The sequence below is a fragment of the Eriocheir sinensis genome, chromosome 13 (assembly GCF_024679095.1).
Source record: "Eriocheir sinensis breed Jianghai 21 chromosome 13, ASM2467909v1, whole genome shotgun sequence".
Classification (NCBI taxonomy): Eukaryota; Metazoa; Arthropoda; class Malacostraca; order Decapoda; family Varunidae; genus Eriocheir; species Eriocheir sinensis.
In genome coordinates, this window is record NC_066521.1 from 2,588,385 (window position 1) to 2,601,979 (window position 13,595).

The 13,595-nt window shown below is 44.5% G+C and overlaps 1 protein-coding gene across 1 annotated transcript in view; it reads left to right on the top strand.

Annotated features, from left to right (window-relative positions):
* LOC126997872 (polycystin family receptor for egg jelly-like) overlaps positions 1-13,595 on the top strand; it is a 345,158-nt gene that overhangs the window by 282,946 nt on the left and 48,617 nt on the right. Inside the window, exons 28-30 of the mRNA XM_050859085.1 lie at positions 6,003-6,165; positions 6,396-6,540; positions 9,758-9,864. Coding sequence (XP_050715042.1) covers positions 6,003-6,165; positions 6,396-6,540; positions 9,758-9,864 — 415 coding nt within the window. The remainder of the gene's footprint in view (positions 1-6,002; positions 6,166-6,395; positions 6,541-9,757; positions 9,865-13,595) is intronic.

A 13,595-nucleotide genomic window follows, 5' to 3' on the forward strand; every position in this document is an offset into this window, starting at 1 on the left:
AGAAGATGCACACCATAAGAACATAAGAATATAAGAACGCAGGATCATCCACCACCCTGTTAGTAAACCAATGCCTATGTCCCTGTTGAATCTGAATTTATCCAGTTTAAACCCGTTATGAATGTCTCCCCCCTTCATCCATTTATAAACCTCGATCATGTCTCCACGCACCCTTCGCCTTTCATCCATTCTATAGTAGGGTGACCAGAACTGAACCGCATAGTCAAGATGAGGTCTAACTAATGCTGTCTTTCTGTAAACGAGCGGCAGATAGGTGACTCAAGACGAACAAGGGCGTCTACTGTTGATCTCATCTTCCGAAACCCTGACTAGTAGGGAGACAGGTGGCCATTACTCTCTAGGTGGTGTACTAGGCGAAAATTAACCATATGCTCAAGGAGTTTGCAGAGGCAGGATGTTAGAGCTTTGGGCCGGCTGTGAACCATCTTTCCCAGGTGGCTTTGCGCCATCCACTTGGTATGATGCCAGTCTGCCAAACGTTGTTGTATATTTGGAGCAGCAGGGTCGTGGTGGTAGGACTAAGGTGTCTGGTCATGGCATATGGGATATTATCTGGGCCCGGCGACGTGTCATTGCAGTGGGAGAGGGCTGATTGTAGTTCCCGCATGGAGAAGGGAACGTTGTATATTTCAGTGTTTAATGATGTAAAGTCTAGCTGGCGTCTCTCATGTTATTCCAAGTGTCGGCGTACAGCGGGTTGTCTGCTTAGACACAGCATCAAATGCACTGGCTATGGCGTCGGCGACTTCGGCGCTCCCTGTTATTATGTTGTTGTTGATGTCAAGTACAGGTGGTGGGCTTGATGAAAACTTTCCTGCAATTTTGTGTACCCTCTTCCACACTTGTGTCATTTGTGCCAGTGAGTTAAGTGTGGATACATAACGGGGAAATGAGGATCGTCGTGCATCTTTCAGAGTCCAGCGTGCTTGTGCTTTCTTGTAGGCAATATGGTTGAATTCTGTCTTATGCCTCTTGTAGCGGTTGAAGGCCTGGTGTCGGCAAGCCACTGCCTGCTTGCACTCGTCCGACCACCATGGCACAGGCCGACGTGATGCATTTCCCGTTGACTGTGGGATTGTGAGTTCTCCCGCCCGGTGAATGTGCGCCGTAAAAATATAGCTGCATCATCCGTGGTCAACTGATGTTTCCGTGTGAGTCATGGTTCGAAAAAGCTCCCAGTCCGCTCCATCTAATTCCCAACGTGGTAGTCGGGGAGACGGTTGAAAGGTGGAATGGAAGATGAACATGGGGTAGTGGTCGCTGCCATGTTGATCCTCTGATATTTTCCACGTAAAGTCAAGGTATGCATCGGGGGAACTGAGTGAGAGGTCAGTAAATGAACGTGTGTCGGTTTGCATATAGTAGTGTGTTGGGTCACCGGTGTTCAATAGGCAAAGGTCTTCAATTACAGATGCTACAGTGACTCCTCTTCGGTTGCTGGTGGTATCTGCCCATACGTAGTATATGGCGACTGTTAAAGTCGCCAACTAGTAAGAAGAGTGGAGGCATTTGGCGTACCAGTGTCAGGAGGTATTACTGATTGAGTGGTGTACTGGGTGGAAGATACAGCGCGCATAGGGTGTAGGTACGTGTTATGTGGATTTGAGCAGCACCAGCCTGTAGTGGAGTGTTAAGTAAGACCGGAGTGTGTGCTATGTCGTTATATATGAAGAGACACGTACCTCCCGAAGGAGCTTGTGTGGCATCAGCTGGCGAGCATATGGCACTGTAATTGCGTGGGGGAGGATGGGGGAGGTTCCTAGCAGTGTCTCTTGGAGACAGACACTGTGGCTGGAAGTCTTGAATTATAAGCTGGAGTTCCTCCCAGTTTATCGTACCCCGCGGCAGTTCCAATGGAGGATTTTGAATTTTAAATTTAGTTTTTTCAAGGCGCCCCCGGAGAGGGACCGCCCTGTTATATCACCGGGCTTTCGCTGGAGGGATGATCCCAGCGTTATTTTCTTCTTTCTCGGCCCAATGGCCGATGAGACAGACCGGGGTACACCTAAATGTCCCCGGCCTCCTGTTCCTACCGGTGTCTTACTCACCCTGCCACCCCAAACCCTTCGCCAATCTGACGAAGCGGCAGGAGACGGAGACATGGGCGGAGCCTCCCGCACAGACTGTGCGGAGGCGGAGGACACTGGCGCCGGCAGGGCCGCACCGTGGCCTTGAGCAGCAGCGGTCACCGGCTGAGGGTCAGCCGGAGCCACTGGTGCAGGGGTGGCTGCCGCAGCCGGCACCCGGGATTCTTCCAGCGACCCAGAGTTGGGCGCTGGAGAAGGCACTTCAGTAGGAGGTGTGTCTTCGACGGACTCCTCGCTGCACGTTCGTTTTTGACGATGGGGCTCCATGGGGTCATCAGCAACCATCAGGTTGGATGAGGTGGCCTTTTCCGGTAAACTTGGAGTTGTTGGACGAACAGGCTTAGCATTGGTAGAGCGGCGATGGGCATGGTCATTGAGGACAGCGGCGTATGTCATACCAGGGCTTGACCTTTTGTTAAGGACAAGTTGTTTCGCCTCAGCAAAGGTCACTCTTGCCTGGTTCCGTATAATGAGTACTTCCTTTTCGAAGCGGTAACGCTCACAATCCTTTGATGAGGCAGGATGAGGCTCACCATAGTGGTAGCACCGCACAGGGCCAGGATAGTCGTCACCGTGGTTATCCAGGCCACAAGACACACATACTTTTGAGAGTCCATTTTTCAAGCGACGGCAGGTCTGGGTGACGTGACCATATGCTTGACAGTGGAGGCATCTTTTTGGGTTAGGGATATAAGCCTTCACGTTGAGGTTGAGCCACGCTAGCTTGACGGTCTTAGGCAGTACTAGACGGTTGAAGGTAATGAACGGGGTTGGTGTGGGTGTGAGTACTCCGTCTGCTCTGCGCTGCACTCGTCGCACCGAGGTGACAGTAGTTTTTCAGTTCGGTCACTAGTCTTTCTTCTGTGTAGCGGAGAAGGTCCCGTGAAAACACAACTCCCCGAGATTGGTTCATTGTGGCATGGGGAGCGCAGGACACTGATGCACCCGAAACAGAAGTGTTGTTGTGATACAGTGAATTTACCGTACCCAACGGTTATGTTTTCAAGTGAATTTACCATGCAAAACGGTTATGTTTTTCAACACTAGAATCACACCAGGACAACTCCACAAAAAACACACACACACTTTTACCTAATTTCAGAGGGTGGCCGGGCTTTCCCTACAAGCACACCAGCGTTACAACGATAATCCTAACAGGCCAGATAGTAATACCTATTTGTAATCACTGTAGGAGGCACTTATCTTCGAAAGGGTTTCAAAAAGTGGTCTCTTGAATTAAGTTCTGAGGAGTCCTGTTGTCCTCGAGACTAAGTTTAAGTCAGCACCGCCGCGAGTTAATGTGGGGGGGAAGCGCAGCACTGGTGTTTGTTAAGTAGCAGGGTGATGCTGATGCTGTCAGTCGGCAACCCAGGTCTGTGAAAGGGGTTTTTTGATTTTCTCGCCAGATATGGGCTTGGCTCGATTCGTTTATTATATTATTCTATTATTTATTATTTTTTTTATTATTTTTATTATTTGAAAAAAAAAAAACTCTTGTTTGTATTTCATTTTTCATGTAAATGTGTGTAGTCTTCAGGCAGTGACTATACTGATATGCTCTGGGTCTGGAGAGCCGATGAGCAAAGTGTACCATCCAAGGCTTATTTGAGCTCAGACGATACTCTTAGTTTGCTTGAACTTCTGGCCCGACTAGTAGTTCATAAAGGGAAATTAATTTGTCTAAATCCTCCCTAACTAACTGACCTAATTCCTAACAGTATGTGCACGGAGCTTTGAGCTCTCCTCAGGTGACGATACTTCAACCAGTAAGCTCCCGTCCCTTTGTGGCACGATCTTAGGCTCACGGCCGCAAGCCTTGACCAGAGAACGGTGTACTTCAAAGATGTCGAGGTCGTTTATCGAACAGCCATCCACAGACTTAACTACAATGTACTTTTCGTATGAAACAGGCTCATATATACCAGGCATGACTTCTATTTGGGAGACTGATGAGCCCCCAGGTTTACGTGAACTTATTGAACTATTCCGTGGACTTTTTATCGTACGGACTTGTCTTGGGCAGACCCTCTAGGGGGTAGGGACTTCCCAGAAGCACCACAAGAAGCCGTGAAAGGCTCCAAGGTGGCGATGAGAGAGGACCGTTTGGGAGTTTCCAGGGACAGGCGGACGTCAGGAAGAGAGGCAGGCCGGGGTAAAGAAGACTTACCCATACACAGGTGATTCGTTTCACTTCCCCACACCCCCACCCATCACGGAGCCCAACAAGGGGAGGATGAATGTTGGGCCAGACCGCACCCAACAGCCCCAAGGGTAATGGTGGAGTATACGCACCCACTGCCAGGCGTTTAACGGCGGCCGCGGGACCATTGCGATCGCCCACCTGGCAGTGACCACTTAACCCTAGCCAACGCATGACCAGCCGATTGATTCAGTGGGGCCACACTGAACCGTCCGTCTTACCCCAACCCTCCCACCAAAGGAGCGTGTTGCCCACCGAGGGGAACTACACCCTGCCCCGCGGTGGACTCAACTCCCAGATGAGAGGGCACGGGGAGTATACGGGACGCCACGCACGGCAAACACGTGGGGAGACAATAGCCCTGCCCTAGGTGGTAAAAGGGCGGGCGCAGGCAACATCACCAGTAGGCTTCCTCTACCGGTGATGGGGGGGGGAGCACTTGATCCACGAGGCCAGCGGACATCGAGCCCTATCGAGGCAGACAAGCCACCACGGTAGGTGGTGCCGCCGACCTCGCTTCAAGACCCGTCACCACGACAAGGTGACTCCCCTTCGACGGGGCGGTTCTCAACAATTAACATTTTTACAGCCTTCAGTTTCACGTCTGAGGGTACCTCAAGGAGGCAACACATTGAACCGATATGAAACTCATTGCAAACTCAAGGTCACACACCAAGATGAAACCTGTTCTGATTAAGTATTGAGATTTTTCGTGACCTGACATATACGTAAATGAGTGTAGCAACAACATGCGTGCTATCACTTACAAAGAAATCGGCACTCCAGTAAACTCTGCAGTTCTGAAGGATCCTTCAACAGGTATTGAAAGGATGTGATCAATATCCTTAAATACCCTTTCAGAATTGCTATGTCAAGTACAGCAGTGTAACTCTGGTCTTTGTTGACAAGAAAGAACCTGCAATTATTTTTTTTTTCTGAATTTCGTAAAATTAACAAGAAATAATTCATTGGAACCAGAGTCATGGTGACCAGTATATATGTCTCACAGTTAAACAGCACTCTCAGTGCCAGTAGTAGTATTAAAGTCACACAAAACAATGTGTCATCAGGGAGTCATTAGTAAAATATGTAGTCTAGTTTGGAGCAAAACACCACGACCTCTTCCGTTTTACACATCTCAGTAGGAGCGCACACCATAACAAGAGAGATGAAGCCCAGTGCATGCATTAGTCTCACTCGCATTATACGCTCATCAACCGGAGTACCTCAGCCTAAATGCCTGCATCTGTCAGAATATGATTATCTGACAGGATATGCTACCCCCAAAATTCAGACACCATGTGAACCTGCCATCACTGACCTTGCCTTTTCCTGGTGTACTAGTCTCAAAGTCTAACTATACCCACCCTAAGAGTTCTGAGCTCATTCGACATATAAGGCGGTCAGTGATGCTCAAAGAGCCTCATCGTTTCCATGGTGCCCACATGCAGAATCCTCATAATGGTTTGTGCCTATACTAACATCTTGTACATGCACTGATACCTGGACGTGTATCTCTCATTCGTAGCACAAAGACTTGCAGGGGTCGCTGTACATTACATTATGTATGAAAAGCACCAGTTCATCCATCTGACAGCATGAAACTAAGATTCGGTGGAACTGGGGGAGTGGTGAATGAATATTTTTGTTTATATTTCGTTGCCAGTTAACTCACCGCTGTCATTGTCTTGCAGGATGTCTGAGGAGGTACTTAGAGCAGGAATGAAGGTGGCGGTGACAAAAGGAGGTGGTAATGTTCAGCTCCCAAGGGGATTTTGTCCTTCCAGTTACCAAGGGAAGGAAGGCTGCAATAGAAGTTTTTCTATTACGGCTGTCGAGTGGCCGGGGATCACACACGTATGTCCTGTTGTTGTCACATTATTTAATTATCTTAACACTGATCTATATAAAGTTACATTATGAAGCCTTTAGCTGTCGTGTCTTGTCTGTGTAAATTATACTGACATTATAGTTATGCCTTAATAAAGCCACAATCATCTAAATAATGACAGCAACGAAATCCTTTTTAATTTCCTTCTCATGGAACCATTCTTTCATTCTTTCTCCTTCCTACACTGCATTCACAGTCCTACGCACCTACTTCTGAACAACTCTCCAAGAAGACTCGAGTCGTCAGCTTGGATGTGTTCCTTGAAGGGGGCCTGGTGAATGCCTTCAATGTAAACGATGGAATCCTTATTGAGATTTTAAGAGGCGCGGAGCAACTGCCGGGTAAGCTGGGGCATTCCCCTTAAGGTCTCATGTCATTCCCAATACGATGATTTTTAAAGCTTTCTTTACGATAATCATGATTGTAATCGTTTATTTCAGGCTCTCAACTAAAGGCGCATAATTCCATACTGTCATGATATTCCTATACACTACATACACTTAAGTGTTTTCTTTTTATTTAGCAGTGTTTACTTCTATTTTTTATGTTTATTCAGGGATATCCAGATGGTAGACTACGTTTAACTTTTCTTTAACAATAATTTTTGGCTTAACGCTACAGGTTTGTGAAAAATTTGAGTTGGTAACGTCATGAAGTGTTCTAGTGATTGTTCCGTGTGTCCATTTATTTACTAAGTTGTATTATAGCGGGCCAGAGATACTCTTGTTTTGTCCTGTCTCCTTATCTATATATCTCCATGCAACTTTTCCTTGAATTTCCACACTCTTTCCCACCACCACTTTTTGTTCAGCTCAGTCCAAGTATTTATGTTTCCATGAGGAAAACTCTACTTTTTGGGACGTTAAAACATGTTTTCTTTCGTAGTTTTGTGTAAACAACTCTGACTATTTTTCAATAATAGACCTGCAATTTCTAATTCCTCTCTTATGGGTTTCAGAGGCCGTGTTATATCGTTTACATGACTAACGGACAAGGATGAGGTGGAACTGCATGTTTCACACCTTGCCCTAACTGATTCAGAATGCTTCATTAAAAGATGAGGATGGTTAAAGCATTTATATGAGTGACCGAAGGGTATACTAAGTCAAACTGTAGTGGGTCGCTTTTCGAGGACAGGGTTTCGTAGCTGTGACGTTGGGACCAGTGTAGTCATTATTGTCAGTAGCCCCAGGAGCCTGTGTTTTGGTTAGAAAATCAATCAATCAATCAGTGGGGGCATACAACGGGGGCGCGTCGCCTCACTCACCCTACGTCGCTAAGGGCCGTATTCTTAAATCAAACTTCTGTAACCACAGTCCCCACACATCCGACAATGATATTCTTAAACAACCATCGTGCCCGTGGCTACCACAGTTTCGACAGTCACGAAGGGTGTATTCTTGTACGCCACCTCTGGGACCGTGGTACCGATCAAAGCACCAAATTGTTGGGAGACTTTGTCAGGTCCTTCACCCCTTCTCACAAATAATGTGGGGCGTGTTATTTTGTGCCTGATTTGCATGTTCACAGCGTCTTTGAAGATACAAGACGTTCAGAACACTTCTGCTACTCTCCGCGAAGTGTTAAGAGCAAGTTGAGTATAAAGCAGTGCCTCACATTCATCAAAACAAGCAAAGAAGAGAGATCGTCTTCGCTGCCCCACCAGGGGGCGCAAGCCCTCCTAGACCTGGGTGCGAGGCTATACTGGTTTGCGCCATTTTGCCATGACACTCGCCCTCGCTCGCTCCCTGTGTGGCCGCGGCCTCATCAGCCAGTGACATTGTAGAGTGATGCTAAAGTTTCCCAAGCCTCCTTTTTCTTTTTTTTATCATTGTATGATCCGTTCTTCTGTCAGTGGGGCAACTTCATTTTGGGATGAATATCGCTTAGTTTCCTCCACTGTTGACTTGAACACAGCGCGCAGGGTATCAGGTGCAGTCGGCGTTTTGACCGTCAGAACGTTGAGATGTACCAAACAACAAGGGACATTGTTACCAATTATTTTTTTTCGTGCCGCCAGTGTTACCAAATCCCACCCGACAAATTTGAGTGTTTAAGAATATGGAAATTGTGACAACCCGAACATTAGTGTGCGTGGGGACTGTCGTTGTCGTTGCCGATTTGGTGAGATTTAAGAATACGGCCCTAAGTCCGGGTGTCTCCAGGCGAGCCTCCATGCAGGCCACCTTCCTATCCCGAGTACCTCCCGGCAGGATCTATCGACTTACTCAATCTACGAACTCCGTGGGCGCCCCCTTGGCCTCCTCCACTCGGGATTGTCTCTTAAAGAGACAACCCGATGAGTAGGATCAGCTTCTGGATAACGTAACACGTGCCCGTATAGCCGGAGTTGGCGTTGACGGACTATGTAGGTAATAAATGTCGGATCAGTCTCACGGTATAATCGCTGGCGATATCCCATGATTCTGTGTAGACATCTATTACCAAAGTCATCAATCCGCCTCTCCAAGTCCCTATTAAGTTTCCATGTCTCATAACCATAGAATAAGACAGGGAGCAATCCGGCTGCGCCAGTAAAGAGCTGGGGTCGTCCAAGAACTCCCCCCGAAGATAACCTAAAAAAATATCATCCAGAAACTCTAAGCTATCAGGAGCCTCTCCAGAACTAATTAAAATAATTGCATGTGGCCGTGGTACCAATATTCCCTGTAACAGTAAACAGTGCAGCTGCAAAACTGCTCATCTGTCCTGTACAGCATTTTGCAATTGTCAAAAGTACGAAAAATGCAAAGAATGAACATAATTCAGATTGAGTATCAATTCACAGGGATTGGAAAAGAAAATGGATGCCATTGTGAGCATGAAAATTAAGAATGAATTGACGATTAAACACCTCATTCATCAGTACTAAAAACTATTGTGGTACTATTTGGATGCCTAGTCATAAATTTATATAAGCTTTGTAATTTTGTGCGTGTACTTTATATGAGAACTGGTGCAGCAACTATACGATTAATTGCTGTATAATATATTATTACTATAGCATTTTTCACTGAATAGCATCCGGGTAATGCTGCATTTTCAACTGAATATTGCTTGTATGATATTGGCATGAAAGACTCGAGAACAATGCGAAATATCAACATTTTATTGTGTTTATCAATGTTGGCTATTTCGAGTTTATATATATATATATATATATATATATATATATATATATATATATATATATATATATATATATATATATATATATATATTTATATATTTATTTATTTTTTTTCCTAAATTTAAAATTGAACAACACGAAAGTACTTTATATAAAAGAAAGATGTTTCATGGTAAAATAATTGCAGTGTTTATCCTTGTTATTTACACCGAAATTGACTATAACCAAAACAGTAGTATATACTTAGTTAACCACAACAGTAGTATATACTTAGTTAACCACAACAGTAGTATATACTTAGTTAACCACAACAGTAGTATATACTTGATAAGTTTCAAGTCCTTCTGGACTAACACTAAGGTTTTACATAAGCGATATAACAATTCGTGAACCTTGATTGTAACTTGTGCTATTTTTTATGTGAGCAGAGCCTGTGCTGGTGACGGGCACGGAGGCGCGCAGCAGGATGGGTCCCCAGCCGCTTGTCTACCACAGCTTTAACGTGACAAACAATAATGCTGCCGTCAATATCGAAGTGAGTTTTAGGGTATGCAAAGCTAACCCACAATGAAAACACAATCATCAATGAAGCTGTGACAATTATAACAAAAATATTTATCATGGTCATAACTGAATTATTTAGGTAGCACCTTTTTCGATTTACACACAACATTATCATTCCTATTTAATGAAGATAAAGCAGGTAAACCGTTTTATTTTTCCCTTTCTTAATTTTTATTGGGTAAATGAGTTTGATTTCAACTAATTATGATTTCCGAGACAAGAATGTCAACTTTCCACCACTAATTCACTTGGGGAGTAAGAGTGTTTGGGGAGCATGTGTTAAAACATTGTGCTAAAATAATTTCACTTTTCTTCAAAACTCATATTTTAAATGTCCCCTTGCGTTAACCCGTAAGCTGCGGGACCGTTTTCAAGAAAAAGTCCCTCAGTGCGGCTTATAATAGCTTCAGAACGATCATTTCAAATCGGTACTTTACCCATATCAACGGATTCGTTTCATGAATGTGCAAACGACAATTTTACTGTTGCATAACTTTAGATTAGTGATATACCCAGTTACGTCAAGAAGGTATTTTTCAATGAGCATTCATGAATACGTTAAAGAAGTATTCGTAATTGTATTCAAATTAAAACCTCTTCAGTGTATTTGAATTCGTATTGGTGATGATTATTGAAGCGTTCATTTCCAGGCGCTGCAACTGCAGGGTTAAGTGGTGCCGAATATAAAACTACATAACCTATACTAAAAAAAAACTTAAAAGAAACGGTAATTAATTAAAACCATAATTAAAAAGAACTCAATAAAAGGTCAATAAAACCTACAGGAGGTTAGGGATACCAGACTCCTGTAGGAAGCCATAAACGTCATGTCCCGGGGAGTGTCCTTCTCCCCCAGCACCAGAGAGAGTGAAACTTCCATTTCCACCCCGACACAGAGGGAGGTACCGCTCTGTGCAGGCAACAAAGCCTATTGGCTCATTAGATTTTAGAAGAGCAAATTACGAGGGGCTTCGAAGACATCTTGAAAGGGTAAACTGGGATTATTTAGGGATTCATGAGGGCCAGAACTGCGGATTGGAGAGCCAGGAGAACCAGGTAGAAATGTCTTACAATAATTTAGTTAGAGTAATAGAAAAGGGCCAAAGACAGCATATACCACAGCGAACACTTAGAAAAGAAAACAGTGACCCTAAGTGGATGACTCGTGGACTAAAATACGAGATAGGGTTAAAGAAGGGAATTTATAAGAAAATAAAGAATGGTGAAACACATCTCAGGGGCCGGTACGTCGAACTATCTAGATTAGTTAAGAAAAACACAAGGATAGCAAAAAGGAACTATGAGATCAAAGTAGCAAATGAGGCGAAAAGTAATCTTAAGGGCTTATTTCAGATGTATAGAACAAAAACACGGGAGAAAATTGGACCGCTGAAAACAAACACAGGGGAGCTAGTAGAAAATTACGAAAATATGAGCACATTGTTGAACGACTACTTCCTTTCAGTATTCACACAGGAGGATCGAACGACTATACCGGAAAGGGTTCAGGTGTACGAGGGCGGGGATGGCGATAAATAGGGATATAATCATTACCAGGCAAGTAGTTCAGGATGAGATAGATAAGCTTAAGAAGAACAAGTCGCCAGGTCCTGACGGGATATTTCCAAGGGTATTAAAGGAATTAGGTGATGTAATCAGTGACCCACTATCCGACATCTTTAAGATGTCGGTAAATACTGGCCATGTGCCGAACCTATGGAAAGTAGCTAATGTGACGCCGATTTTCAAAAAGGGAGACAGGTCAGTTGCTTCAAACTATCGTCTAATTAGCTTGACATCGTTTATAGGCAAGATGCTGGAGTCCATAATAGCCAGGAACATTCGGGAGCATCTAGAGAAACATAGCTTAATTCACGACTCGCAGCATGGGTTCACGAAAGGTAGGTCATGCCTCACCAATCTCTTGTCCTTCTACAATAAAGTATTTGAGGCGGTAGACAGAGATGAAAATTATGATGTAATCTATCTTGATTTTAGTAAAGCGTTTGACAAAGTTCCTCACCAACGACTGTTGCTTAAATTACAGGCTCACGGAGTAGAGGGTAAATTTTTGAACTGGGTCAAGGCGTGGCTTAGCAATAGGAAGCAAAGAGTGCAAATCAATGGTAAAAGATCTGACTGGGGATGTGTTACGAGTGGGGTCCCACAAGGTTCGGTATTAGGTCCACTTTTGTTTATTATTTATATCAATGACTTAGATACAGGAATTAGTAGTGATGTCAGTAAGTTTGCAGATGATACCAAGATCGGTAGAGTAATTGAGTCGGATCAGGACGCTAGTATTCTCCAGGGTGAACTAAACAGAGTGTATGACTGGGCGGATAAATGGCAGATGGAGTTCAATGTAGGGAAGTGGAGTATTTTGAGTGTAGGTAGGAACAACCCCTCATATAACTATTGCTTAAATGACACTCTCATAAGCAGGTCTGGGTGCGAGAGGGATTTAGGGGTCTTAGTGAGCTCTGATCTCCGTCCAAGGGCATAATGCATTCAAGCTAGAAATCGAGCAAATTGGGTACTGGGATTTATTTCAAGGAGCGTAAGCAACAGAAGAACCGAAGTCTTCCTCAAACTATATTTAGCATTAGTTAGACCTCATCTTGACTATGCGGTTCAGTTCTGGTCACCTTACTATAGAATGGATATCAAAATGTTAGAATCGGTGCAGAGGAGGATGACGAAGATGATTCAGGGGTTGAGAAACTTGCTATACGAGGAAAGAGTCAAACAGTTAAACTTGCATTCTCTAGAAAGGCGAAGGGTGCGTGGAGACATGATCGAGGTTTATAAATGGATGTAGGGCTTTAATAAGAGAGACATTCATAAGGTTCTGTTGGTAAAAGAACCGGGTAGGATACGAAGTAATGGGCTTAAACTGGATAAATTCAGATTCAACAGGGACATAGGCAAAAATTGATTTACAAACAGGTTGGTGGATGAGTGGAATAGGCTTAGCAGTCATGTGGTGAGTGCCAATACAATTGTCACATTAAAAAATAGCTTAGATAAATTTATGGACAGCGATATTAGGTGGGGTTAGATACACGGGAGCTTAGGTTCAGAGGAGCTGCCTCGTACAGGCCTACCGGCCTCTTGCAGACTCCTATGTTCTTATGTTCTTATTACGAGGTTGCCCGCTTTGGTGATTTAATCTGCTCGACAACCACTTTGGGCAGATGTAAGCACCTCGATATTCAGTTTACTCCTGAAGCAACGAAATGACGGTCTAATCGAAATTTGAAGGAGTTGATGGTATACGCCTTTATTTTCTGAGGGAAGATTGTTCCAGTGGCGGATGACTCGGTTTGAAAAGAAACTCCTTCCAATGACTGTTACATCGACTCGAGTGAATGGGTAAACCGTTGTTTCTAGTTCTTGAGTTGTTTTGCAGTTCAAAAAAATTGGAGTAATCGACGTTATTGAACTTGGCACAGATGTGGCGTGACTAGTTGTGTGAGACAGAAGGAGCTGTCGAGCACCTGTTGACAGTCGGACTGCAGCCTGGTGGACTGCATCAAGTGTGCAGAGGCGGGCGGTTGTTGCCGATGTGTATACTTCGCAGCCGTAGGACAGTCTCGACCCAATGAGTAAAGGCGTAGGAGTATTGTACGTTCAGCGCCCCATGAAGTGCATGACAGAACACGAAAGAGATCGAGCGATCTCATGCACTTTGTTTTTTAA